Raw genomic sequence first — 27,791 nt, 5'->3', positions numbered from 1 at the left:
TTCCTTCAGCTGTTGGGTTCTTTAGCTGCAAGTGTCAGAGGCTGACAACTTCTTTCTCCAGCTCAGAAATGCTCAGCTTTTCTATTTCTCATCAGTATCTCTCCCATTACATTTCCTTCCCTGCCACTTCTTTCCTTGAGGCCCAGATCCAAAGAGCCAAGCAAATATTTCTGTGTGCCACAGAGACAATTCAGCCTTCAGTTTCTTGGATACTATTTCTTGCCATTTGAAAAAGACCCTTTATGTGAGAGGTTGAGACTCTGTGACCCTCTAGATGTTGGTGGACTGCAACTCCCAGTAGCCCAGCCAGCGGTGAGGGATGATGGGAGTTGCCCCAGTCCTGACACATCTGGAGGGCCACAAGGTTGCCCAGTCCCTTCTCCATTGCTTAATGAATTGATGTTCTGCCCTTCTAAATAGCCCCAGTTCTCCTTGTAGTTAACTGGAGATGACATCTTCTCCAAAGTAAAAGCAAATCCTGATATATGTTTGCTTAGTTGTTTGCCTGCCTTGCAGTTAGCTGCTCAGTCCCATCTGTCTCCTCTTTTTCCTTCTTCTTTCTTCACTCCTTCAGCGGAGAAGAGCCCTAACCCCAGCCTCTTACGCCTGTGTGGCTCCCTGGCGCAGCTGGCATGCGTGGAGCCTGTGCGCCTTCAGGCCTGGCTGACCCGGATGACCACTTCGCCCCCGAAGGAATCTGACCAGTTGGAAGTGGTCCAGGAGAACCGACAGCTGCTGCAGCTGCTGACCACGTACATCGTGCAGGAAAACAGGTAAGCAGACTGCCCTATCTGTGGGCATTAATAGGTTGCCTGGAAAGTGCCACAGCTGAGGACTTCCTTGGTGGACACTTCCAGCCGGTGGACCTCCCCTGCTCAGTCCTCTCCTGGCCAAATAGAGTGTGTTACAGAGATTGGAGGGTCAGATGCACCAGTCAGGGAATGGTGTCCTTTGGGGTCAGTCTGTTGCCATCTCTCTAACCCCTGCCCATGTCTCCCTCCACAGTCAAGTTGGTGAAGGCGCTTGTACCGTCCTTCTGAGCACTCTGATCCCGATGGCCACGGAAATGTTAGCGAACGGCGACGGAACTGGCTTCCCAGAGCTCATGGTCGTCATGGCCACCCTGGCCAGCGCTGGGCAAGGAGCAGGGCACCTCCAGCTTCACAGTGCCGCCGTGGATTGGTTGGGGAGATGGTAAGGAATGTGGGCTAAGCATGTGCGTCTCTGCCTTTCTTTCCCTGGAGAGAAGCCACGGGAACAAAAATGGGTTAAGAATGGTGTTGTCATGTTTCCATGCTTCTCTATAAAAGAGCCTTTCTCATCCCCTTCTAGCAAGAAGTACCTGTCTCAGAAGAACGTTATTGAGAAAATGAATGCCAATGTCATGCATGGGAAGGTAAGAACTGGAAGGATGTGTTTCGGTTAACACATGCATGCGGTGTTTTTAATATTCTGTGGACAGAGCAGAGAGAAGCATAGGAGATTAGTGAGGGAAGCTGACGTTTAGTTTTGGTTCCGAAAACAGTGATTTATGTGCGATTTGTAAATAGCAAAAAAACCGATTTCTGTTTCCTAGCTCATGCTTTCTTTCTCCAATAGTACAGAATGCCTCTTCCAGTACAGTTTTGGAACCAGCATTCCTTCTTTATTCTTATATTATTATTGTTGTTGTTGTTGTTGTTGTTGTTAAATATTGATTGTAATCTGTTAATGTGCCTGTTAATGTGGACGCCTCATTTATAAGCAATAAGGGACATGATTTCTGTTTTCCTTATCCGTTTGTGTGTCCTCAGTTGATTTAAGATTTTGTGACCCATCCACTAAGATCTCTTTAAGAGGTGACACCCATCCAGAAAAGCCATCCAGGAGCCCTGTTGCAAAATGGAAAGGCAGACTTTGGCTTAAAAGACTCACTGTTGCATTTTGCCTCTCACAGCATGTGACTATCCTGGAATGCACATGCCACATTGTCTCCTACCTGGCTGACGTCACCAATGCGCTGAGCCAGACCAGCGGCCAGGGCACCAACCACCTCTCGGTTGACGGAGAGGAGCGGGCCATCGAAGTGGACTCTGACTGGGTGGAAGAGCTGGCTGTGGAGGAAGAGGATTCACAAGCGGAAGATTCAGTAGGTGGAATAAGAACCTTTAGGTAGACGGTCATAGCACAGGGATTTGTTTGGTAAAATGGAGGAGGATTTGGCCATTTGACTCGCTCACTACAGCGTACGAGTAGCACACCATAGTGTTTTGTTGAAAGATATCACAGCTTTGCCTTTTGTGTGTGTAGGATGAAGACTCCCTCTGCAACAAACTCTGCACCTTCACTATCACCCAGAAGGAATTCATGAACCAACACTGGTGAGTAATTTCCAGCCCTGAAAGTCAGTGGGATGTGCCTTTTGGCCTCCCTTTTTCCTGGGGCGTTTGGTTGCTTCACTTGTCCTCTTCTTGGGTTGGGAGCTAGTCATGTGCACTCACGCAAATTCAACCTGAGTGCTTCCTTCTGAATGTTACAGGTATCACTGCCACACCTGTAAGATGGTGGACGGTGTGGGCGTTTGCACCGTCTGTGCGAAAGTGTGCCACAAAGACCATGAGATCTCGTACGCCAAATACGGCTCGTTCTTTTGCGACTGCGGAGCAAAAGAGGATGGCAGTTGCCTGGTATGATGCTCTCACACAGGTTTGGGGTGGGTTGTGTGAGTGACTATTGATTATTGAGATCCCAGGCTGTTTAAGGTTTTCAGTGTCATCAGAAGCATCTTGAATTCAACCTGGATTATTAGCAGTTGCCAGCCTGTTATGAAACTTGGGTATCTGGTCTCCCTTCTCATCCTGAGCATTTAATTCTCTGGCTCAGGGATAGTGTCTAAGCTCCTACATCCTCTCTTGGGTTTGAATCTTAACCCCTCAGCCCCATTGATATTGTCCTTCCTTCCCGTAGGCCTTGGTGAAGAGAACGCCCAGCAGTGGTCTGGGCTCCACCATGAAGGAGTCGGCCTTCCAGAGCGAACCTCGGGTGTCCGAGAACGTCATCCGACACTCCAGCACCTCCCCAACAGACAAGTCCAAGGTCTCTATCAGCGATGGGCGAGGGCCTGATGAGGAGAAGCCCAAGAAGAGCAGCTTGTGTAGAAACATCGAAGGCTGTCGGGAGCAGCTGCAGTCCCAGGTATGATGCCTGCGTTGGTTCAAAAGCCTGGCTCTGTTAGTAGTTCTTGAGCAGGCCTCCTAAAGCTGCTGCCACCTTTTCCCTCTTGCTGCAGGCCAACTTCTCCTTTGCTCCCCTGGTCTTGGATATGTTGAACTTCCTCATGGAAGCCATTCAGATCAACTTCCAGCAGGCCTCAGCCATGGGCAGCAGCACCCGGGCCCAGCAGGCGCTCAATGAGTTGCACACCTTGGACAAGACGGTGGAGATGACGGATCAGTTGATGGTGAGGGAAGGAATGTTATCCTCCCCTTTGTTTTTCATTAATATTAATATTTTTGGTTGTTGCCCAGAAATAATGACCGGTAGAGACCCTGGCTACTTCAAATATGGCTCACTCACTGTTTTGGCCTTTCTGTGCCTTACTTCTCTATCCCCATTAACCTGTCCCCCCCAGGTACCAACTTTGGGCTCCCAAGAAGGCGCCTTTGAGAACGTCCGCATGAACTACAGTGGGGACCAGGGCCAAACCATCCGGCAGCTGATCAGTGCCCACGTCCTGCGGCGAGTGGCCATGTGCGTGCTCTCCTCGCCTCACGGCCGCCGCCAACATCTAGCCGTCAGCCATGAGAAGGGCAAGGTGAGCCTGGGTTAAGAGAGAGATAGATTGGAGTGGGATCGCCTTAGATGAGCTGAAGAACTTGAACCAAAGATCCTTTGGAGTGGTGCAGCACATCTTGTTCTCTGTGTGGTGGAAGCATCATGGCGACCGCTTTTTATTTTTGTTGTTATTACTTAAACACAGATCACAGTCTTGCAGCTCTCTGCTTTGCTCAAGCAAGCCGACTCAAGCAAACGGAAGCTGACTCTCACCCGCCTCGCCTCTGCCCCGGTTCCTTTCACTGTGCTGAGCCTTACAGGCAACCCTTGCAAAGAAGACTACTTGGCCGTGTGTGGGCTGAAGGTGAGGATGCCAGAAAGCTTTGCCGCAAGGCTGTGGGAATTGTAGTGGCTGCGTTGGGGTTCTCAGTTGTTCCTTAAGCTGAGTCCGAGTGTTGCTGTGTTTCTGGATGCCAGTTGGCTCCTCTGATTTTCTGTCTCTGTGCAGGACTGTCACGTTCTGACCTTCAGCAGTTCTGGATCTGTCTCAGATCACCTGGTTCTCCATCCCCAACTTGCCACAGGCAACTTCATCATCAAAGCTGTGTGGCTCCCGGGGTCACAGACGGAGCTGGCAATTGTCACTGCAGACTTTGTGAAGGTGCGGAGAGGTTTGAGGGCTGATGGATGGTGGCTGGGGGATCCTGGGCTTTGTAGCCTCCAAAGAAAACTTAACATTTTCAAGCTCTAAGGAATGTGGAAGGGGGCCTTTAAAAATTGCTGGCTTCTTCTGCCTTGTTTCCTGAAAGATCTATGACCTCTCAGTGGATGCCTTGAGCCCCACTTTCTACTTCCTGCTGCCGAGCTCCAAGATCAGGGACATCACCTTTCTGTTCAACGAAGAGGGCAAGAACATTGTGGTCATCATGTCTTCCGCCGGCTACATTTACACGCAGCTCATGGAGGAAGCCAGCAGCGCCCAGCATGGTCCTTTCTACGTCACAAACGTCTTAGAAATTGCTCACGAAGACCTTAAGGTACCGTTCTTTCCCCTCCAGTATTCTCCTGCAGATAGTGTGGCTTAAAACAAGTGTGGAAGATCTCAGCCCTGGGCCCAATCCAACCTGGAGCATCTCTATATTGCTACACCCCCTTCCCCTTGACATTCTCTTTTAGAAATTTCACAGCTTCTGAATCACTTAAAATCACCCCGCCACCATCATCCTTCTCCTAATTTCTGGTCCCAAGCGGTCTCAGATGGCCTTTAAATCCTATATGTGTGTGAGCATCCTCTGTTTCTGTCTTTTCTTATAGGACAGCAATGGCCAGGTGGCCGGGGGTGGTGTGTCCGTCTATTATTCCCACGTCTTGCAGATGCTCTTCTTCAGCTACTGCCAAGGCAAGTCCTTTGCAGCCACCATCAGCCGAGCCACATTGGAAGTCATGCGCCTCTTCCCCATCAACATCAAGAGGTGAGGCATCCTCCCTGGATTTTTGTTTTCTTCTCAGCCACTGTCCCCCAGAGTGGGACTTCCATGGTCCCTCAGATATTTTGGGTTGCACCCCCAAACCCAAGTTCCTCATCATGGTCAACTTGAGTTCCCTGGAACCCTAGGTATCCATGATTGGGAACAAAATGAAACATTGGTTGAGACTGTACAGCTTTAATTGTAACTGATGACTTCTGAAAAATACCTTTTGTAGCTCTGGTTTTATGTGGAATAGGTGTTAGGAGGAGCCATGTGGTGCTCTGGGGGTGCGCAAAAGGAAGGGACTGCTTAACACCGTCCTCATCTCTTTCTCATAGCTCCAATGGGGGCAGCAAAACTTCGCCGGCGCTTTGCCAATGGTCAGAGGTCATGAACCACCCTGGCTTGGTCTGCTGCGTGCAACAAACGACGGGCATTCCTTTGGTGGTGATGGTGAAGCCGGACACTTTCCTGATCCAAGAAATTAAAACCCTGCCGGCTAAAGCGAAGGTACGTTTTGCCAGTTTTTGTCTCAATTAGCAGCTGTCTGTGGGTGGATAGGAAAAAGGATCAATGGTCTCTAAAAAACCTGCCATTGCAACCTACTGTAACAATAGGCCCAGAAGGTTGATGCCCCTTGGCACAGAACTGTATACCAATAAAATGTAAGCAGTCTTTAAAAAAGGACATAAAAGACACATGGCCCCTTGTATTGTTTGGCCTTCCAGATCCAGGACATGGTGGCCATCCGCCACACGGCCTGCAACGAGCAGCAGCGCACCACCATGATCTTGCTGTGTGAGGACGGCAGCCTGCGGATCTACATGGCCAATGTGGAGAACACCTCCTACTGGCTCCAACCCTCCCTCCAGCCCAGCAGCGTCATCAGCATCATGAAGCCCGTCCGCAAGCGCAAAGCGGCGGCCATCAGTAAGTCGACGCAAGGTCAGATTGGCTAGGGACTACTTGATGGTGGTGGCGGTGGGGATGATGGGAATGGGGTCCTGGGGGTGGAGAAGATGCTGGGCACTCTCCCTGCATTGCATGGCCTTCATTCACTTATATAAAGCTGTTACTATTTACTATATTATTATTATTATTATTATTATTATGCTTTATTTATTCACAGCTCAAACAGTTATGGCTGTTATTACCCCTGTTGCTATCATGACTCTTACCATGACTGCTATTATCTCTTATTACGGTTACTGTTTATTCATCTATTCAATTTTTATCCTTCCCTTCCTCATGAAGAGCTAAGAGCGGCTAACAATCCTACATAAAAATACATATTTAGAATCACACTTTACACATCTAAGATTACATATGCATGAACGTGGAGGGCATTATATAAATAAACACATGATGATGATGATGATGATGATGATGATGATGATGATGATGATACAGTTGGCTGTCAACTTTTGTAAATGTAGGGGTTGCAGATGGGAAGGGAAAGATCAGGGATGAAGTGCTACCGCACATGCTGAACTTTGGGCATTTTTAGGGAAATCCTATGGAAATGGTGAGTTACAAGGAAGGTCTTTGGAGTGGGGTAGCAAGAGGAGGTTTTTTGTCACATAGCGCATCCCTGGAATAAGTGAAGAAAGACAAAAGAATGGGAGGATGTAAGATTGTTGAGTGGCAGAATTATAGTTGTGGGAGGCACAAAGGTTGAGCACTACCAAGCAGGGATATTGCAGTATATCTGGTGCTTGCTTTCTGCTCTGGAGTGATCTATCTGTCCCATGGGTTTGAAGAAGAGGATCCTCTTTGGTAGAATGCTCCTACTTCCGCATTAATGGGGGCATACTGAGGCTGGCATCCGCTGGTAGTGGTGCATGAAGTGTAAATCCGCCTTTTGGCTGTGTGTCTTTTTATACTTAATGCAGAGGTTCGAACCACTATGTTACTCTGATCCATACAGGATGCTGGCCGTAAATTCCAGATTTAAGGGGCTAAGAAGCTAAGCCTCTTGTCTGGATTGGTACATTTGTTAGTTCCTTGTTATCCTACCTTCATTTTGTGCTAATCTCAAATTTTAAAATCAGATTTGTTAAGGAAGTCATGAATTAGGAAAGTCCTTATTTAAGGGGAAAAAACAAACCAAATTCTCACCCATATCTGCTTTTTCTCTTTCTCTTTCCCTTCGCCAGCCACTCGCACCTCGACCCAAGTGAACTTTCCCATTGACTTCTTTGAGCACAACCAGCAGCTGACCGATGTGGAGTTTGGTGGCAATGACCTCCTGCAGGTCTACAACGCCCAGCAGATCAAGCATCGGCTCAACTCCACCGGCATGTATGTGGCCAACACCAAGGTGAGTAGTTGTGGGAGACCCTCCTTCAGGGTAAACTGTGCACATAGGGCCTGAGGTTCAACTCTACAGAGTGGTGTTGTTAGGTCTTTAAGATGGCTTCTGCTGTTCTTGTTTATGGATCGCCATTCTCTTATCCCCTTTTTCTCTCTTGGTCTCCCTTTTCCTTCATGGCAGCCTGGTGGCTTCACCATCGACGTGACCAACAACAACAGCACCATGGTGATGACTGGCATGCGGGTCCAGATTGGCACTCAAGCCATCGAACGGGCCCCTTCCTACCTGGAGATCTTTGGCCGCACCATGCAGCTCAACCTGAGCCGCCCGCGCTGGTTCGATTTCCCCTTCACCCGAGAGGAAGCGCTGCAGGCTGACAAGAAGCTGACCATCTTTGGTAAGCTTCTCCAGGCCTTGCCTGCTCAAAGGGGCAAAAACAATGCGGCGAGAGAGCCAGGTCCAGCCTTCAACTCGCAACTTCCCTTTTCTTGGCAGTGGGCGCCTCTGTGGATCCCGCAGGAGTCACAATGCTGGATGCTGTCAAGATCTACGGCAAGACGAAGGAGCAGTTTGGATGGCCGGATGAGCCCCCGGAGGATTTCCCATCCGCCTCGGTGAGCAACGTCTGCCCGCCCAACCTAAACCAGGGGAACGGGACTGGAGACACCGAATCGGCCGCCCCGACAGTCGCTAGTGGCACCGTTCTTGAGAGGTAGGTCTTCTCTTGGGTTGCTGCTGCTTCTCTTCCTTTTAACTGTTGTCTCCCTGGTTGGTCCCACTATCTTTTCAGAACCGTGTCTAAGGCTGCCGCCATAAAATCTGTTATGTGGAGGCCTTTTCTAGAAACCTCTCTTAATTTGCTGCTTCTTCTTCCTTTGCGCATGTGCCTTTCAGGGTGCAGTGGACCCTTGTCAGCTTATATCCGTAGATGCATATTCTTGCTTTTGTCTTGAATAGCAGAAATAACAGGGTGGAGAGTGTTGTTTGGTTTGCGGAACTGCCTACCCCATACTCCAGATATTTTGAAATGCACCTCGCAGAATTTTCATGCTGGTTGGGGCAGATGGGAAGTGTAGTCCGCTATATGGCAGTCCCCACTCCATCCCAGCTTAGGGAAGGCTGTCCCTAGAGTTTTAGTTGTCCCCTCTGGTCCTCCATAACAATTCCCTCTTTCTTTTCGCTCTCTACCGTAGTGATGGAGAGAGAATAGAACCCATGCTTGTTCTCCATTGCTTCCATCACCCCTGGGAGGCTGAATCTTCTCTCTTGAGGGTAGTTTTGGAGGGAGAGGACTGGAATAAAAACTGCAAGGGAAACACTGGCCCTGGTGTTAGGAGTGTATCATGGTAGTACTTTGTAAGTCATCTGATGTAGTGAGCTGACTTCCCTCTCACTCAGAGTGCCATGGATTGGTACCATATTTGTGCCCATTGGCTATAACTTGAAGAAACTGCAGCCAGTGGCATGTGGAAGGGCCAGTTCGTGGGCCACCACTTTGAGTAGCATTATGTTGCCAACTTGTTTTCAACACTGGAATCATAATTTAACTTGGGGATACTTAGACTCATGGTAGTAAAATATGAGGTAGTGGGTTTTGTGTTGGGACAGTGTACAAAACCCACTTGTTGGGTTGGGTTCGCTTTGCCTTTGAGCGGTTGTGCAGATGCGTTCTAATGTTTGTGCCCAAGATCCCTTGAGATAGCTGTGGAGAGGGTTTTCTTTCCAGTCTGAAGCTCTTCTCATATCCTTTTGCAAGTAACGAAACTGGTGCCATTCTACTGGAAGTAACTGTTGTTTGCATTTGTTTGGCTGTAGATACCTCTCTCTCTAAGAAGCTGTGGTTTGGCTGGGTCATGGCAACGCAAGGGGACACACTGTGGGGGCAATGAAGCCTGTGGCAGTGAATTTTGGGTAGTGATGGTGTGTGGGTAGGGCAAAGATGTTTCACTTTGCCTGTGCATGGTTGTTGTGGTTTGACTAGGATTAAGTAAAGATGCTGGTGCCATTCTGGTAGAAGTGATGTCCCTTGAATCTAGATGCCTTTCTCTTTCTCCGTTTCCCCAACCACGTCGTTTAGTCTGTCCTTTCCTCTCCATTTCATTGGGACGTGTCGATTGACTTTCTTTTTCCTCTGTGAGCTTCGTATCTTTTAAACATTTATTTATACATATATCTATATTTTCTTTGCTCTCCCTTCCCTCCCCAAAGTTCTGAAACTGAGTCCTTAACCACCTTGGACCGGTTAGTATATGCTCTCTTCTCTCTGCACGGATGCTCTCTTTTGTGCGCGCGTGTGTATGTACCAAAGAGTGAAACAGCACAATGCTTTGGTTTTCTGTTTGGCTGTGTTTTGGAAACTTGTGAGTGTGTGTGTTTTTCTACATAGATATGGAAGGAGTGTTTTTGGTGTGCTGCTTTTTACATTGGGAATCCGACGCATGGCACCTTGGTTGGCAAACAACAAACACAAGAGAAGCCAGGGCAGTATCCCAGCTGCTTGTCTGTTCTCCTGCTCAGCTTTTCCTTCCGTCTTCAGTGCTGTTTGGGGGGATTGGCTGATCCTTGTCTATGGCTAAATTTTAAGTAGCCGAAGAAGCCAAGAGGTAGAGAGCAAGCCAATCCACCCCAAACTCTGGGGTTTGAACCTTGCATCTGCCACAGCCTCACACAGTTGCCTTCTCTCTGCTTGCTGGCTTTCACTCCTTTGTGTGAACACATTGAATCCGAACATGGGCTCGTCTTGCCCAGAGCTGCCTGCCAGCTGTTTGCCAAGGTCTTTCCAGCCTTGTGAGCTGATACCCTTTTCACCAGACTTGCCAAGGACTGAACCCAGGAATCTTGTGCATGGCACAAGGACTGCACAAGAAGCTTGCTTGTTTCAAACCTGGTGCTGGTTTGTTATTGGCGACTTTGCTCCTTGCCTCTCCGCCAGTGAGCTCAAGGTGGGATGCATAATTCTTCTCCTTAACCACAATAACAACTATCTTGTGAGGAAGGTCAGGCTGAGGCGAGGGAAGGACACTGCCTCAGGCCTGTCCAGCAAGTTTCATGGCTTGAACATGGATCTCCCAAGTCTGATTTTAGTGCTTTCCAAATATGGTGATGTTGGATGACAGGTAAGAGGTGACATGACAGCCATCTTTACATATCCGAAGGGAAGTCATGTGGAAGACTGAGCAAGTTTGTTTTCTGCTGCTCCGGGATTCACATTGCAAAAAGAGAGATTCCACTAAACTTTGGGAAGACCTTTTACTTGTGACCAGAGATGGAGAAGCTACTGGGATCTATTTAGCCATTTAGCCAGGAGACAGTTCTTGGTGCCTTCAGATAATCTCATCCAGGGATGGGTGCGCTTGGCTTTAGAAGCGGCTGCCATTTTGACAAGCAGAAGTAATACTGCAACACCCTCTCAGTCACTTTTGGGAGCATTTTGGTGGGGCTTTCTTGCAGTTTTGAGTTGGAAGGCCCTCTTAAATCTGAGTATTTTAAAGTGGGATTTTGGCTTAGGGTCTCCCAAGGGTCTCAAGCCACTCAACTGAAGGATGTTTCCCTGCTCCAGTTAGAAAATAGATGCAAAGGAGAAGACGGAGGGAGAAAAGGTGAGGTTAAAGAGGGGGGAAATGGAGGATCATTTCAGTGTTGGGCTTGAGTCACAGAAGAGCCTTGGCAAGGCAAGCCACATCCCTTTTGGACTAGTGTCTTGTTCAGTACCCAAATGGTAGTCTTGTTGTGCATATGTACATGGCATGTGTCCGGCTGTTCACATGGGTACTAAAAAATGTAAGTGTTAAATTGCTGCTAGGTTAGATTTCCAAGCTTGGGACAGGAAGGTCAGACAGATGGGACCCTATATAGAACTTGGAGAAGTTCCTTCTTTTGGATTACGACCAAAGAGTCGTAGCAGTTTCTCCAAGCTCTGAATGTTCTCCAAGCTGGTGATTCCAGCAAGCTGTCAGGAAAGACAGACAGACTGACGATGGATATTAAATGAAACTTTATTTAATGCTTGGTAATGTGTGAGCAATGGCTGCCGGAGTCTTTGAGGTTACAGGGGATGAGAAGAGGCAAATGTATCCCCCCTCCCCATGAAAATAACTATCTCCAGGCTGCTCTTGCTTTAGATTTAAAAAGAGGAATCTTATGAGATTATAGAACCTTGATTTATTTTTTGGCTGTGTTTTTTCCCCTTGCTTTTCTCAGATCAGTTGGCATCTGGGCATGCTAGAAAGTTGTTATCATGCTCCATTGCCACAAAGTTTAGGGGAGAGGGCCCAAAAGTGACCTCTTTAAGCCATAGTACATGCTTTACCCCCTCCTCGCAACCCCTTTGGCTTCCTCCCCATCATCCTTTCCTCCTCATCTTCCAAAATACGTGTCACGCCACCCCTTGATCTCCGCCGCCGCACGTGTCTCTCCGGGAGGGGGGAAAGGAGAAGGGGGACGCGATGGATCAGGGCTCTCAGCACAAAATCCAAATTATCCCTGCTGCGGGCGGTGTAAGGCAACGTGTTTATCCCCTTTTCGGAGGGAGGAAGGAAACATAGAGGGGGGGAAAGAGAGCAGAGCCCTCCCTCCCGCCTCTTCGCTTCTGCCTTTCAGCTGTGGATTTGCGAAGACGGCCTCTAAGTTTCTCTCTGAGCGCGAGCCAGGTTTAGCACTCTGGTCTGCAGCACAATGGAGGAGATATGCGCGGCGCCCGTGGCGGTGGTTTTGTAAAAAAGAAATAAATGTTTTTATCTTGCTTTGATTCCTTTCTTTTGGGCGGCGGTGGCAGTGGCAGGCAACTTGGCATCCCTTAGCGCGCTCGCTCCCTCTCTCTCTGAGCCATCTTGAGCTCTAGCGTGCCATGAAGCAACGTCTTAAGGAGCCTGCCTTTACTGAAACCGGCTTTCTCCTCCTCCTTTTCTCTTTCTTTTCCTCCCTCCCGTCTTTTTTCTTCCTCCAGGCTAGTCGTGAGTTCTTTAGAAGCGCTGGAAAGCTGCTTTGCCGTCGGACCAGTCAACGAGAAGGCAAGTAACTTTCCTTGAGGTTTTGGGGACATCTCAGGAGGTTGCCCGAGGTTTTGGTGAAGGGAGGGAGGAGGGAAAGAGGGATCATCTGCCTTTGAAGCCCTGCCGCGGCGGCCTCAATTCTCGGAGGCACTTGCTTGGATTTAACGGCTTGGCTTTTGATGCCGCTCTGCAGCCCAGGTCTCTCTGGAAGCAAAAATCCCAGTGAAAAGCTTTTGGAGTCACGCCGAAGGATGGTGTTCGCTTGTCTTTTTGTGGCCAGCAAGGGGCACTGTTCTTGCTGTAGAGATGGTCTCATCTCGGGGGGCTGTGTAAGAGTTTGTTTTGTGTTTGGAAGGTACAGGCAGAGAGTTGACAATTCTGGGTCAGATGGGACTAGTCTGCCCTAGCATCTGGTCTCAACCTACAGCGAGTTTTGGAGTAGTGCTTTCTCCCCTGCCTTGTTGCCCCTTGGCTATGAGCACGATGAAGTAGCAGGCAACTTTGGACCTGGCTTTATAGCTGTTGATCCCCCAAGATGGAGCAGATGCAAGAAAAGCAGATGAGCTGGATGAGACCAAAGGCCCAAAGAGGTCATGGGTGCCTTCTTGACCATGTCCCCCAGGAAACTGGGACTCAAAGGGAGACTAGACTGCCTCTGAATCTGGAGTTTCCACTTCAGTGGCTGTCAATAGGCCCATGAATGCGCTCAATCCCCCTTTAAAGCCATTGCTTAGGGATGTAAGAGAAGTCTGGGTTGGCTATTGAGCCTATCCTAAACAAGACGGCTGGACTGCTCTTTTACATGTCCCCGCATTTCCTTGCTTGCAGCTAGGGACAAGGGTGATATCTTGAGGGGCAGCTAAATGCCTGTCGGGGAGAAAGCAATGCAGGGAACATGGCCCAACACATGTCGGTTTCTCCCCTTCCTGGGTGTGTTGACTTGGGGTTGAAATCTCACCTCCTGAACCAGTAGAACCACAGTGGGGAACATGCAGCCCTATAGACATTGTTGGACTGCAGCTCCCATCAGCCCTAGGTAGCCTCACCAGTGGTAAGGAATGCTGAGAGTTATAGCCCAACAGTGTCTGAAAGGTTGACTTTCCCTCCTGTAGGAGAGTACAAAGGAGCTTTGCACCAACTTCTTCCCATCTCTGGGACAGTTTCAGTTTCTAGCTTGCTGGCAGCTGAAAAAGATTCTAAATTTAGGTTCTGAAGGGTTAAATGTCATCTTTGTGAGCCATCTTTTTTGAAAAGCTTGGTGTTATTCCTTGCTTCTGTGCGATTATTTGGAGGGGGGGAGATGAGAGTGGCCAATGCCCAAAGGTGCCAGCCATCCTGTCCGTGTCCCTGGTCCACAGGAGAAGAGCAAGGCAGCTGCTCAGGAGTTGGCAACCATGCTTCTGTCGACACCAGCCCCCTCGAGCGTCCAGCAACAGACCAAGAGCCTTTTGGCAAGCCTCCACACCAGCCGCTCAGCTTACCATAACCACAAGGTAAAGCAGCAGATACTCTCATTGCACCTGACAAATACACACTGGGACTAGTTCTAAAGTATAGAAGCTTCCCAGAATGTATGTCTTCAGAGGTGCCCTCCAGTCAAAGCCTAGGATTCCCCAATGGCCTGCCCTGCTCCTATTCTCTGGAGTGAGGCAGACATGTGGCGCATTTCAGGATAACCTCCACCACCGAAGGAGAATCCTGCCTCTGGTAATGATGCAGGGAGGACATACAGGTGTTGCTCAGGCAGGGAGATACACCTGAGGTTTCCTCTTTGTGCCTCCGTAGGATCAGGCCTTGCTGAGCAAAGCCATCCAGTACCTGACAACCTCAAGCAAAGAAGGGAAGGATCTTGACCCGGAGGTGTTTCAGAGGCTGGTCATCACAGCCCGCTCCATCGCCATCATGAGGCCGAATAATTTGGTCCATTTCACAGAGTCCAAACTGCCACAGTTGGAAGGAGGTGAGCAAAGCTCCACTGTCCCTTTGCCATTTTGATTTCCATGCTAACTTCTTCTGAATGCCTGTGGGAGAGGCCAGGCCTGAGAGAGCCAACTTCTTAGGAGAACTGGCGGTAGCCTTGCCTCTTCCCCAGCCTTTGGGGTCCATTGCTTATGATTCCTTTCTTTCCCCCCACCCCAATCTTTCAGAAGGCAGCGAAGAAGGACAGGAGGCCTCGAAGTGCATGGAAGGAGAAGGGTGCAGTTTTATCACTCAGTTGGTCAACCATTTCTGGAAACTCCATGCATCAAAACCCAAGAATGCTTTCCTGGCACCCGCTTGCTTGCCAGGTATCAAACTGAGAGCTGTTATTTCTTTATTTGTGCCGATTAAGGGGAAGCTAAGGTCCAGCAGGAGTATCCTATGCTGTTAGGACAAATTTCCTCCTTCTGTTTCTTGCCTGCTGCAAAACCATTTAAGAACCAAGCCTCCTTGAAGGGGGATCCATGTGACATGAGGTCTCCTCCTTGCCAGAGCACTATGAGGTGCGCTCATCTCTGGCAAGTCAGTGAGAACATTTTGTGGCTGCCTATGGCTAACTATTCCCTCTTTTTCCAGAAGAAAGGAATTAGAGATTTTTTCCTCCAAAAGTCTATTTATTATCACTAAATACTCTTTCTTACCTCCTTCTCATGCTCTTAGGCCTGACCCACGTTGAAGCCACTGTCAACGCTCTAGTGGACATCATCCACGGATATTGCACCTGCGAACTGGATTGCATCAACACAGCCTCCAAAATTTACATGCAGATGCTGCTTTGCCCGGTACGTTGGCTTAACTGTCTCCATATTGCTGCTTTCATGCAAGGGAATTTGGATGAGGCAGTCATCTCCAAACGTATTCTCAAGACCTCTTTTGCACTCTGTCTGCAACTGTGTGTTTATAAAACTATAACCTGGTTGGCAATAGGTGAATGACTAGGAAACAGGGAATGCAGAATGGATGTGGTCCTCCAATTGCTGTTAGACAGCCATTGTCATCATCCCTCATGCCATTGACTATGGTGGCTGGGGTTGATGGGAGTTGCCATCCAATGGCACCCAGAGAGTCATTCTTTTGGTTCATTAGAGGAGGAACTCTTGACATGACTCCAGCCCTTGACATGACCTACTTGTGATCGTTCTTGTTCCAGGATCCTGCGGTCAGCTTCTCCTGCAAACAAGCTTTAATTCGGGTGTTGAGGCCCAGGAACAAACGGAGACACGTGACGCTGCCTTCTTCTCCTCGGAGTAACACCCCGATGGGTAAAGAAAACTGCCTTTTGTTTTCAAGCTCTGCTTTCTGGTTAACATTCATATACTGCGTGTGAGTTTACCTCTATCCTGGAGGGCTCATGCCAAGGGAAACCTTTTGCTTTCTCCAGCGTTAGCATTTTGTGATTTGTTTTTATTCTGGGTTCTTTTTCTTTTGAAAAAAGAAACCAAATGGAAACAAAATTCTGGTTAATAGCTCCTATCAGTTGCATAACAACAAAAACAACAATTTTCATTCATATCCCTCCTCGCCCAAAAGGATTGAGGCGGGTTACAACACAAAAATACACCGTAAAGCACACAATACATGCATACTTAAAATTTACACTATCCCCTTATTCCCCTATTTCAAACATCCTTGTGGAAATGTTGTGTGTATGTCCATGTAAGCAATCTTTCTTACGTTCCAGGAGATAAAGATGATTATGACGATGACGATGCCGACGACAAAATGCAAAGCTCTGGGATACCAAACGGAGAAGACATCCGGCAGGAAAGCCAGGAACAAAGCGAGGTGGACCACGGGGATTTTGAGATGGTGGTGAGTTCCCTGTGCTTCCTTGGGACTTTTGTTTGCACAAGAACATTGGATATTTGGAAATAGCATATTGTCCTGTGCTGGGTAGCGTGCCTCTTGTATCAGCCCCGTTTTCTGCTTCCTAGTCGGAATCGATGGTGCTGGAAACAGCCGAGAACGTGAACAACGGGAACCCCTCTCCTCTGGAAGCTCTCCTGGCGGGGGCCGAGGGCTTTCCCCCGATGCTGGATATCCCCCCGGATGCAGATGATGAAACCATGGTGGAGCTGGCCATCGCCCTCAGCTTACAGCAAGATCAGCAAGGTGAGGGATCAGCAGTTCTTGGGACTCGATATCCCAAAGAATCCCAAGGCCTTTGGAGGATGGAGCTGTGTCACCTTGACAGAGGAATTCACAACCTACTTTCTTGTTTAGGGAGCAGCAGTAGCGCACTTGGCCTGCAGAGCCTAGGACTGTCCGGTCAAGCCCCCAGCTCTTCGTCCCTCGATGCCGGGACTCTGTCGGACACCACAGCATCAGGTAACTGTTCACAGTGTAAAATCTCAACCTCGCTCATTCCTGGGGACTGTAAGTCACACCATTCAGAGATGTTTCCTCTGATGGATAGTGGACTGTCCCCTCTCCGCAGTTGCCTGACCCTTTTAACTCAAAATGCCAGAGTTTGGACATAAGAGCTTCTGCGTAGAATCACAGCATGCAGAGAATGTTCTCTTTTCCAGGGAGGCATTCCTTCAACCCTTTCACACAGGAAGAGAATGCCTCTTCCAGGATGTGATGCTTGCTCCCTGTAATTTTCATAAACTTATATATTGATTATGCTTTTAACATTCTTCTCTCATGCTTTCATGTTCAAGTTGTTGAAAGACTGTGTTTTTACTTGTAACAGCTCTCCTTACTCTCTTAGCTCCAGCATCCGATGACGAAGGCAGCACGGCAGCGACGGACGGCTCCACGCTTCGGACCTCTCCAGCCGACCACGGCGGCAGCGTGGGCTCTGAGAGTGGCGGCAGCGCAGTGGATTCGGTTGCTGGCGAGCATAGTGGTAATGCCCACATTTTGTTTCATTTGAAACCACCGCCACCCAACAGGCGGAATAAGAAAGCCTCTATAAGGGTTGAGCCATTCAATACAGCATCCTGGTTTGTCTCACTGGCCGAGCGAGTGTCTCCCAGAACCACACAAGAAGAGTCCAGATGCAAAGAACCATTCTAGTTTCTCTATGAAACTGAGTTACAGACTTTAAAGAAATCCCTTGGGTTCCGTGAGTCTGCCTGATATTAATAGAGGCCATTGTTTCCTAGGTGCATCCACACTGTAGTAATAATGAAGTTTGACAACACTCTTAGTTGCTATAGCACTATGGAATCCTGGGATTTGTAGTAGTAAAAGGTCTTCAGCCTTCTCTGCCAAAGAGTGCTTCTGCCTCACAAAGCTACAAATCCCAGGATTCCATAGGATGGAGCCATAGCGTTTCACTTACGTGGCAGTGGAGAAGAGCAGGTGGATCCTTTTCTGTGTTGGGATTGTATGTATGTACAGTTATGGGCAAGTAGGAGTTGTGTCACAATATTTGCGCAAATGAGTTCCATTTCTGCACAGCTGTCTGTGAGCTACCCACGAAGGGACACTCCAAAAGTGTTCATCTCGCCCTCTCCCTCCATTTTCCAGTATCCGGACGCAGCAGCGCCTACGGCGACACGACGGCTGAGGGCCATCCGGCTGGGCCAGGGAGCGTCAGTTCCAGCACGGGTGCCATCAGCACCACAACTGGACAACAAGAGGGCGAAGGGTCCGAAGGCGAGGGCGAAGCGGAAGCAGAAGGAGACGTCCATGCGAGCAACAGGTAGGGCCTCCTTTCCAGCAGAAAACGTTCACAGGAATATAGCAAGCTGCCCTTCAGACCCTTGGCTCACCTCTCCCAGGGTTCCAGGCAGTAATCTTTGCTAGCCCTGGTTGGGCATTCTGGGATTAAATATCCCATTCAAATACTCTACAGTTTGACATTGCTTAGCTTCTAAAATCAGACTCATGTTGCACCTAGACTGCAGAATTAGTACAGTTTGACACCAGGGCTCAGTGCTAGGGAATTCCAAGATGTGTACTTTTATGAGATATTTAAGCCTCCTCTTAAGTCAGTGGACTTTGAGAGGCTGCGTTGCTAAGCCCCTTTTCCATGGGTGCCTTATAACATTCTCCTCTGAATTTTCAGGCTGCACATGGTCCGTTTGATGCTGCTGGAGCGGCTGCTTCAGACTCTCCCTCAGCTGAGGAACGTTGGAGGGGTCCGTGCCATTCCTTACATGCAGGTAGGCCACATCTTTGGATGATTCACCACTTCTGGATCTCTGCTATATTCCCCTGTTGTTTTCAGTGCCTCCTTCTCTCCCTTAGTCTCTATGTTCTCCAGTTAGTTCTTGCAGGTCAGTTCCTTTCCTTTCTGGTTGTAGTCCATGGTTGTAACCTTCCCTTTTCATTTAATGTGTCCTGTAGACCATATTCAGTTTTTTCTCAAGCATGAACCTCTTGTTAATTTCAACTCCTGTTAATGGAGAGATCTCAGCCCTTGCAGATGACAGAAGCATGGGCCTTCTTTTCCTGTTGCTTGACTTTCTGCCCTCCACGCTTCTCTTTACTCAGGTGATTTTGATGCTTACGACAGACCTAGATGGCGATGACGAAAAGGACAAGGGTGCCCTTGATAACCTTCTTGCCCAGCTCATTGCAGAACTGTGCATGGATAAGAAGGTATTTGCGCAGGGAAGGTGTTCCGTATGCCACTGTGTCACCCGCCAAGAGTTGGCTTGCTGGAATTGGGGGACCAGAACAGAGTGCAATGATGGAATTTAGGTTGTAGCCCAGCAGCCACCATCTGCATCTTTCCCTTCTGCCTCACAAATCTCCTCTGAATAAATCACGAGAGTCAGTATGGTGTAGTGGTTGGAACATAGGACTCGGACTACTGGGAGGCCAGAGTTCAAATCCCTGCTCAGCCCTAGAAACCCACTGAGCAAGACATGTTCTCTCAACCTCAGAGGAAGGCAATGGCAGCCCTCCTGTGAGTAAACCTTCCCAAGAAGAGCCTGTGATAGGGTCTCTACAAGTTGGAGTCGACTTGAAGGAACAATTGTAGTAGTAACAGCCATTTAGATTGGCAAACCTAGGATTCAAGCCCCATGGAGGAAGTGTATGGTCTGTTCCTGTGCAACTAGCTAGTTTTAATATTAACTGTTACTCTATTTTATTGATGTGTTTTATGGATATTTTAGTGAACTGTAATCCTGTCTCGATCCATCTGGGAGAGGCGGGAAAATATAAATAAACTATTATTATTATTATTATTATTATTATTATGTTGATGAGAAATGCCGACCCTCTATTTTTCTTTTCCCCTTCTCTGCTCTTCGACTCCTGATGTTTCAGGACGTGTCCAAGAAGAATGAACGCTCTGCCCTGAACGAAGTCCATTTGGTGATCATGCGGCTGCTGAGTGTCTTCATGTCCCGGACCAAATCAGGATCCAAATCATCCATTTGTGAGGTACAAGACCTTTGGTGCTCATGTTCACTGGCATGACATCTTACACAGTCAAGCTTGTGTCCCTTGCGCAAGTGACAACAGTCGGACCATTCGGAAGGGTGGCCTCCGCAACCTCTTTTGTCCTTCAAACCCAGTGGGCAACGAAATGGTTAGCGGTGGGGTGGCAGGAGCAGGGATTTTCAGGGAGGGAGAGACGCTGCTCCCGCATCCCCAACATTTCAAAGTCCTTAAGAGGATTGCGTCGCCCGTTTTGTCGCTAAAAGGTGCAGTAATAAGGCCTTTAAAAAAAAAGAAGGAGCCGGGAAGCGTTTGTGCAGAAGGGAAGAAGATTAATAACAAAAGCGCAGAGGTTAAAAACGGAGGCTGAAGTGCGTCGAATTTTAATGAGCTTATGAGCTGTGGGGGTTTGTTTGGATTTACCAGGGTTGCTCTAATGGTTTTATTTACACTTTGCGTCTTCGTCAGCTTCTTTTTGTTGGGCTTGGTTCATCTGCCTGACAAAAGGAGGTGAGTTTTAAAAAGAGACCCCAAGTGCCAAAGGTTCGCCGGAGAGGAGTGAGGTAGGAGCAATTTGGTCCCTTTGTTCCGGCGTCCTGTGACGGGCCTTTACCTTCTTGGCCAAATTCCAGAGGGATGGATGAATAGGAATTTCAACATTAGAAAAAGGAAGAGGAATGGGGTGCAGAAGCTCCTTCCTCCTCCTCCTAATCCTCGTCTCTGTTGCCCACTGGCATGTGTGTCGGGAGGAGATTAGACTTAAGAACCGATTGCCGGTTTTGTCTTCCTCCTCTCCGCCCCCCTGAACCCTTTGCTAAGTGCCTCTTCAAAAGAAGATCTTGGTAAACACTGCTTTAGTCAGTGCTGCCTTTTAAGAAGTAAAAATAAGTGGAGGATCAGTAAATAACCACACACACCGACACTGCCTCCAAAATTTGTGAAATTGGCTTGTCAGCGGCTTCTGTTAAGCAAGTTGACCTTCTTGAGTTTGCGTGTGCCTCACCTTCAGTCCAAACACCATCCAAAAAGTCATGGCATGGTGGGTTCTCAAGCAAGGTCTCCTCTAAACCAGAGGTTCTCAACCTTTGGTCCTCCAGCTGCTTTGGACTTCAGCACCCAGAAGCCTTTGCCATCATGGCCAATGGTGAGGGAATCTGGGAGATGAAGTCAAAAGCATCTGGAGGACCAGAGGTTGAGGACCACTGCTCTAAACCATCTGTGAGCTGGGCTTCAGTTTTGGATCCGCCAATTTCACCTCTTGTTTCTTCTAACCAGGGCTTGGGAAACTTTGCTTGGTGGTGGTAGCTTTCAGAATCCTCCTGGAGAATTCTGGGAGTTGTGGTCCAAAAAAAGTAACATTGACCAGCTCTGGTGGCTGCTTAAACTCCCAAAAGAAACTGCAAAGATGCCCAGTGCCACAAGCGTTGGTTTGTCTCCAGTGTACCATATTGAAAGGGCAGTATGGCTCAGTGTGCATCAGCAGCACTTGTTCTTACACACATACAACTCTTTGGGTCCCATCTGTGGTATCATCAGGCAGATTTGGGAAATCTTGGAAGGGCTGCTGCTTGTCAAGAGAAGGCCAACCTTCCACAATTGGGGCCCTTTTCAAACCGCACAGTTGCTGTGCTGTGATACCACTTTGATGGCCATAACTGCATCCTCTGCACTCATAGTCTCTTATATTCGGATGGGATTGCAAGGGCCATCCAGTCCAATGCCTTGCTGTATGGGAGCACACAACTAAAGCATCCCTGAATTATGCCCAACCAACCTCTGTTTCAAGACCTCCAAAGAAGGAGAGTCCATCACTCTCCTACTATACAGCTCTTACAGTTAAAAGGTTCTTCCTAATATTTAGGTGGGATCTTTTTTCTTCTAAATGAAGCCTCCTGGGTAACCATTTTGTGCCTGTCTCTCCCTCTCTTCCTGTCCTCCGCTTAGTCCTCCTCCCTGATCTCCAGTGCCACGGCGGCCGCTCTGCTCAGCTCTGGCGCAGTGGACTACTGCCTGCATGTGCTGAAATCCCTGCTGGAGTATTGGAAGAGCCAGCAGAATGACGAGGAGCCCGTCACCAGCAGCCAGCTGCTGAAACCGCACACCACCTCTTCCCCTCCGGACATGAGCCCCTTCTTCTTGCGCCAGTATGTCAAGGTGAGTCCCAGTTCAGGACTACGTGGCTGAAACCAGTCTGGAGAATGAAAAGGACATTGGGGGAAACTAGGGCCATGCCTGTTTGTGGAATCCAGCTCCCAGCATTTGTCTTCGTTGGCGACATTGGTTAGGATTGTGACGTCTGGGAGGCTGTCATAATCCCTAGCCCTGCTCTAAGCACAGAACCTGGTTTAAACATTTGCTGGCTCAAATCCGCATCTCATGTTTCAGTCTGATTTGTGGATGATAGGCTGTTTCAGCCTGTTCTAGCAGAGGCGCAAGCAGGCAAGACTAGTAGTTCAAACATTGGCAAAATCTACTTTAGTACTGGATACGTTCAGTGTGGAGCCAGCATGGTTTGGTGGTTTGAGTGTTGGACTATGACCACGACTCTGGAGGCCAGGGTTTGATACCCTGCTCAGCAACGGAAATCCATTGGGTGGCCTTGTGCAAGACACACTCTCTCAGCCTCAGAGGAAGGCAAGGGTAAGCCGCCTTTGAACAAATCTTTCCGTGAAAACCAGGTCCAGAGACAGATGCAGCTTGGTTGGCATCTCTGAGCATCCTAGGGAAGGGTCCAGGTTACCCACAATCCCCCATCCTCTACCCTCAGGCTCCCTTTCTGTCTCAAGGGAAGGGAGGGTCTGTTTTTAAGGCTGCCCCTCTGGCAGTTCAGCATCCTGACAGGGAGGACCCCTCGCGGCTTCTGTCATCCTTGCGAGGACGGATTTGCTGGCGTAATTCCTCGGCTGCTTCAGCCACTGTGGCGCCTCCTTTATTCCTGGCGCCTGGTGGTGAAGCTTTCGTTCTATTCGCTGCCCCTGCGCAGTACAATGGAATAAGCCGAATTAAACACGAGGGTGCTGTTGGGTGGAAGAATGGGAGCTGCTCAAATTCTGAAGGCCTGTAGCGACGGTTGCGGGTTTAGGCTCGTCTTTCGTTTCATTTCATTTCATTTCCTCTCGAAGGGTCCTGCTGTGTTTCCACATTACTCCTGTCAGTCCAGGGCTTGGGTCTCTTTTTGTTTTGGTTCTTTGCTCTCTAGCCTCAGAAAGACGTGGTAATGTGGATTTCGTTCCTTTTTTTTAATACCAGAGAAAGATGAAATCCATTTATTATCCATTGCTCGCAGTTTAGAACCCATGTTAACAGAGGCAGGCAACAGGCATAAAGCGCAAAAGGAGAACAAACTGAGAATGAGAGGAGAAAGGGATGGCAGAGGCAAACTGTGGAATCCCTCTGGGATTGGGATCTTTGCTGGCCTTGCATTTCATGTTTTACACTTGCATTTTTCAGTTCCCCAAATGAAATGTGGGGACCTTCTAGATGCCTTAGGGTTCCTGGGTGAGACTTGATCTATTTTATCTCTCTGCCACCCTGGATGAATTGCTGCCACCATAGGTGCCATGCATCTAAACTCCAGCTTTCCAATATTTTAACATTCTCAGGGGCTGAAGTGTATAATACACTTCATTCCTTAAATATCTCAAAGGCTTCCAGAGAAAGAAGGTTGGCTCTCCGCTGTCCCAGAGGGTATGGCCAGGACTAATAGTTATGTGTTACAGGAGGGTAGATTTCAAACATGAGAAGGTGAGAGCAGTTCAGCAGTGGAACCAATTCCCTAGAGAAGTGATGGGGTCTCTTTGTCTGGATGTCTTCCCAAAGAAGCTGGGCAGCTCCCTGCTGGGGATGCTGGAGCTGGAGATCCTGCATTGAGCAAGAGGTTCAACTTCAGATCCTCTGCAGGACCCCTTCCCACTTGATAGTATTCTGATTCTATGCCTGCGTTCCCTTCAGGGCCATGCCGCTGACGTCTTCGAAGCTTACACTCAGCTCCTGACGGAGATGGTGCTCCGTTTGCCCTACCAGATCAAGAAAATCGCCGACACCAACTCCCGCATCCCGCCGCCTGTCTTTGACCATTCCTGGTTCTACTTCTTGTCAGAGGTGAGTGGGCATAAGTTTGTCAGCCAAAGGGGACCGATGTGTGCAGAGAAAGCAGCCTTGGCTCTGCCCTCTAGAAGAGCCTCCAACTTTTAGGATGTCAACAAGGATGGAGTCACCTCCCAACTGATGTATCTTTTCCTCCCCAGTACCTGATGATTCAGCAGACCCCCTTCGTCCGCCGCCAAGTCCGCAAACTGCTGCTGTTCATCTGCGGCTCGAAGGAGAAGTACCGCCAGCTGCGGGACCTGCACACGCTGGATTCTCACGTCCGAGGGATTAAGAAGCTCCTGGAAGAACAAGGGATTTTCCTGAGGGCCAGCGTGGTCACGGCCAGCTCCGGATCCGCCCTGCAGTATGACACCCTCATCAATTTGGTAAGAAGTTCAGAATACGTCTTGCCAGGACTGGGGTGTGTGGCTGGTTAGCAGCCGCCTCCTTCCTACCTATTCACCTCTCTGTACCTTTCAGATGGAGCACTTGAAGGCTTGTGCGGAAATTGCCACGCAGCGGACAGTGAACTGGCAGAAGTTCTGCATCAAAGACGATTGTGAGTTGCTGTCCTGGGAGGTTGTGACGGAGGGCAAAATGCATTGAACACAGTGGGGAGGGGGCTGAAATTATGCTCCTGGAGCCCAGGTCCTTGAACCAAAGCTCCCTAACCTTTCCTCAAATCATCATGATTTGTCTTGCTTCTTTCCCCTTCTCCCCAGCTGTCCTCTACTTCCTCCTGCAAGTCAGCTTCTTGGTGGACGAGGGAGTCTCGCCTGTCCTCCTACAGCTTCTCTCTTGCGCCCTTTGCGGCAGCAAAGTCCTCTCAGCAGCCGCTTCTTCTGGGTCATCTGGCACATCCGCCTCGGCGCCTGCTGGCTCTGGGAGTGGACAACCAGCTGGACAGAGCAAATCTTCCACCAAGAAGAGCAAGAAGGAAGAGAAGGAAAAAGACCGAGAGGGTGAATTGCCTGTCTTTTGCAGATCTGTGGGTCTTTCCCCAAAACAAAGCTTTGTGGCCTGGCCTAACTGGTTATTCTTTCCAGCGTTCCCAAGTAGAAACATTTAGAATTACCTTGCTAGGACAGGCCAGTAAAACAACTCTTTTTAATTCATGCCAGATCTCTGTCTAGGACCATTAGTTGGCTAGGGAAGCTTGAATTGTGAGCACAGTGGTGATAGTTTGTTTCTGTCTCTGGTACCCAGAGTAATACCAGAGTATCTCTGGTATTTGTGGAACTTGGACATCCATGTTCATAAAACATGATAACCTCTGGTATCCTGTTTTGTGAACATGGATGTCCAGGTTCCATGAAGACAACTGTTCGTAGCCCTTGTTCACACATTTAGCAATGGAGAGAGATATACTGTCAGCAGTTCTTTAATTTCATGAAGCCCTTGGCTGCTTTCTATGAGCCCCCCAAAGTTAGCAGGGCTGCACCTGAGTTGTGGGGGGTTGGAATGCCCTTTCTTCATTTCTGAGAGAGCTATTTGCCCACAGCAACATTGTGTGTTTCTTTGGAGTCTCTTGGGCTCCGTCTGATTCCTGCTCTCTTCCAGGAGAGGGTTCCTCGGGCAGCCAGGAAGACCAGTTGTGCACAGCGCTGGTGAGCCAGCTGAACAAATTCGCCGACAAGGAGACCCTGATCCAGTTCCTGCGCTGCTTCCTGCTGGAGTCTAACTCCTCGTCGGTCCGGTGGCAGGCCCACTGCCTGGCCCTCCACATCTATAGGTGAGCAGGGAAGCCTCCAGTTCTGCCTTTGGGAGCAGCCTGATGGCATCTTTTAGGCAGCAGGCTAAGTCAGATCTGCTGCCCTGTTAGTCAGGTGCAAACTTCTTGATGAGAGCCAGCATGTGGTAGTAGGAGCTAAAACTCAGGAGAACAGGGTTTGAATCCCCACTTGACCATGGAAACCCATTGGGTGACCTTGGGCAAGTCACCTTCTCTCAGCCTCGGAGGAGGGCCATGATGGCCAAGCTCCTTTGATAAAATTTTCAGAGCCATTGTGGTTTGAGCATCCGACTATAACTCTGTAGACCAGGTTTCAAATCCTTACTCAGCCATGGAGACCCAGTGGGAGACCTTGGGGAAGCCACTCTTTCTTAGCCTCAATGACAAAACCTTCTCTGAACAAATGTTACTGAGAAAACCCTTTGATAGGTTTGTCGTAGAGTCGTGGCAGAGGTCCAGAGCCGGGATGTCCAGAACATGGGCAGGGTCCTTAGCAAGCTGGACGCAGGGCTCAAATCCACTTCTCTTTGCCATCTTCCCTGTAGGAACTCAAACAAATCCCAGCAAGAGCTGCTGCTGGACCTCATGTGGTCGATCTGGCCGGAGCTCCCGGCTTACGGGCGGAAGGCAGCTCAGTTTGTGGACCTCCTGGGTTACTTCTCTCTGAAAACACAACAGACGGAGAAGAAGGTAAGGAGCCTTTTGGGTTTGTAGCAGCCTTTTCTTTCATTGCACTCTTCTGTTGGAGGGTAAAATTTCTGCTGAAGACAGGAATGGCAAGGGAGCAATTTCTCCTGTTTCTGGGTTTCTCTTTTTGTGACCTTCTTTCAAACCTTCATTTCAGCTGAAGGAATACTCCCAGAAAGCTGTTGAGATCCTTCGGATGCAGAACCACATCCTCACCAACCATCCCAACTCCAATATTTATAAGTGAGTGTCTCTTGTCTTCTTGTGGTTCCTCTGGGAGAAGAAGGCACCGGCTCATGGCCGCCAACCTTCTTGTCTTGGGAGCAAAGTGTATCCAGAAAGGAAAGGACGCTTCAACCACAAACCAGCCTTGGATTTGTGGTGAAAGCCAGGGCTGCTGCTCAAAATGGTTTTTTAAAAGGCTGAGTACCTCTCGGTCAGCTGTGGTTCCTTCACCTCTTTAACTGATTTGCAGATATATCTGTTATATGCAACATATTCACACAGTATATTCAGGGATAGCCAGCCATGATGAGTAGAGTCCACCTGGCTCCTTAGAAACTTGGTGCAGGACAAGATAGGCCCCTGGTTCTGGGTTCTGATTTTGCCTCCCCCTTCCAGCACTCTCTCTGGCCTGGTGGAGTTCGACGGCTACTATTTGGAAAGCGACCCGTGTCTTGTCTGCAACAACCCCGAAGTGCCGTTCTGTGTAAGTCCTCGCTTATTCATTTTTTACACGCTGGTAAACATCTTCGGTTCACAATCATTTTTTAAAATGAACTGTTGGTAAGACGACAAAAAGACAAGTGGAACCAAGAGTCAACAAAACAATAAGATTGACCGTTCCAAAATTAAAATGTTTTCAAAGCCAGTAATGAAACTGATGCTAAAAATAAGAGATGAAGGAATAAATGCCTTCCTGTAGAAGATCTTCTCCCAACATCTAAATTAGGTGGGCAACTATGTGGGGCTCAGGGGTCGATTCACACACACACACACACATACACCAAACACTAACCCCTTGTATCTCCGTTCAAGGAAGAGCACTTGTAACTCAGTACTCAGCCACAGCTTAACAACCGTTTCAGGGTATGCCTCTTGCCCAGCATGGTGTGTTCAGTGTGCTGATCCCCCCGCCACAACACACACATTTCTTTTCTCTCCGCAGTACATCAAGCTCTCCTCCATCAAAGTGGACACCAGGTATACCACCACCCAGCAAGTGGTCAAGCTCATTGGCAGCCACACCATCAGCAAAGTGACCGTCAAGATCGGGGATCTGAAGCGCACCAAGATGGTCCGGACCATCAACCTCTATTACAACAACAGGACCGTGCAGGCCATCGTGGAGCTGAAGAACAAGTAAGGCTTTGGTTTATGTCTTATGTTGTGACTGAAGTTTAGGGGATAGATGTTGAACCTGGGCTCTTCTG

At 48.8% G+C, this 27,791-nt stretch overlaps 1 protein-coding gene across 8 annotated transcripts in view; it reads left to right on the top strand.

Moving 5' to 3' along the window:
* LOC149307613 (E3 ubiquitin-protein ligase UBR4) overlaps window positions 1-27,791 on the top strand; it is a 70,584-nt gene that overhangs the window by 17,267 nt on the left and 25,526 nt on the right. For 2 of the 8 annotated variants that reach the window (XM_089534095.1, XM_089534093.1), the window contains exons 32-73: window positions 575-773; window positions 1,006-1,194; window positions 1,333-1,396; window positions 1,937-2,128; window positions 2,290-2,360; window positions 2,519-2,666; window positions 2,947-3,174; window positions 3,269-3,439; window positions 3,611-3,793; window positions 3,959-4,117; window positions 4,262-4,414; window positions 4,563-4,790; window positions 5,068-5,225; window positions 5,561-5,732; window positions 5,951-6,167; window positions 7,379-7,542; window positions 7,717-7,933; window positions 8,032-8,248; window positions 12,482-12,545; window positions 13,886-14,020; window positions 14,313-14,487; window positions 14,675-14,815; window positions 15,168-15,289; window positions 15,658-15,769; window positions 16,189-16,319; window positions 16,442-16,619; window positions 16,731-16,835; window positions 17,203-17,358; window positions 17,985-18,159; window positions 18,526-18,622; window positions 18,954-19,061; window positions 19,737-19,853; window positions 21,795-22,004; window positions 23,802-23,951; window positions 24,098-24,325; window positions 24,420-24,498; window positions 24,662-24,901; window positions 25,500-25,671; window positions 26,217-26,361; window positions 26,516-26,601; window positions 26,980-27,067; window positions 27,527-27,720. In XM_089534095.1, the coding sequence (XP_089390221.1) occupies window positions 575-773; window positions 1,006-1,194; window positions 1,333-1,396; window positions 1,937-2,128; window positions 2,290-2,360; window positions 2,519-2,666; window positions 2,947-3,174; window positions 3,269-3,439; window positions 3,611-3,793; window positions 3,959-4,117; window positions 4,262-4,414; window positions 4,563-4,790; window positions 5,068-5,225; window positions 5,561-5,732; window positions 5,951-6,167; window positions 7,379-7,542; window positions 7,717-7,933; window positions 8,032-8,248; window positions 12,482-12,545; window positions 13,886-14,020; window positions 14,313-14,487; window positions 14,675-14,815; window positions 15,168-15,289; window positions 15,658-15,769; window positions 16,189-16,319; window positions 16,442-16,619; window positions 16,731-16,835; window positions 17,203-17,358; window positions 17,985-18,159; window positions 18,526-18,622; window positions 18,954-19,061; window positions 19,737-19,853; window positions 21,795-22,004; window positions 23,802-23,951; window positions 24,098-24,325; window positions 24,420-24,498; window positions 24,662-24,901; window positions 25,500-25,671; window positions 26,217-26,361; window positions 26,516-26,601; window positions 26,980-27,067; window positions 27,527-27,720 (6,538 nt within the window). Of the gene's footprint in view, window positions 1-574; window positions 774-1,005; window positions 1,195-1,332; window positions 1,397-1,936; window positions 2,129-2,289; window positions 2,361-2,518; window positions 2,667-2,946; window positions 3,175-3,268; window positions 3,440-3,610; window positions 3,794-3,958; window positions 4,118-4,261; window positions 4,415-4,562; window positions 4,791-5,067; window positions 5,226-5,560; window positions 5,733-5,950; window positions 6,168-7,378; window positions 7,543-7,716; window positions 7,934-8,031; window positions 8,249-9,744; window positions 9,778-12,481; window positions 12,546-13,885; window positions 14,021-14,312; window positions 14,488-14,674; window positions 14,816-15,167; window positions 15,290-15,657; window positions 15,770-16,188; window positions 16,320-16,441; window positions 16,620-16,730; window positions 16,836-17,202; window positions 17,359-17,984; window positions 18,160-18,525; window positions 18,623-18,953; window positions 19,062-19,736; window positions 19,854-21,794; window positions 22,005-23,801; window positions 23,952-24,097; window positions 24,326-24,419; window positions 24,499-24,661; window positions 24,902-25,499; window positions 25,672-26,216; window positions 26,362-26,515; window positions 26,602-26,979; window positions 27,068-27,526; window positions 27,721-27,791 lie in introns of all 8 variants that reach the window. The other 6 variants (XM_089534100.1, XM_089534101.1, XM_089534099.1 and 3 more) reach the window with 6 other exon arrangements.

Source organism: Sceloporus occidentalis, unplaced genomic scaffold (assembly GCF_023333645.1).
Source record: "Sceloporus occidentalis isolate IW3139 unplaced genomic scaffold, rSceOcc1.0.p SCAF_8, whole genome shotgun sequence".
NCBI classification, from domain to species: domain Eukaryota; kingdom Metazoa; phylum Chordata; class Lepidosauria; order Squamata; family Phrynosomatidae; genus Sceloporus; species Sceloporus occidentalis.
This window is presented reverse-complemented; position numbering and strand designations above follow the sequence as displayed.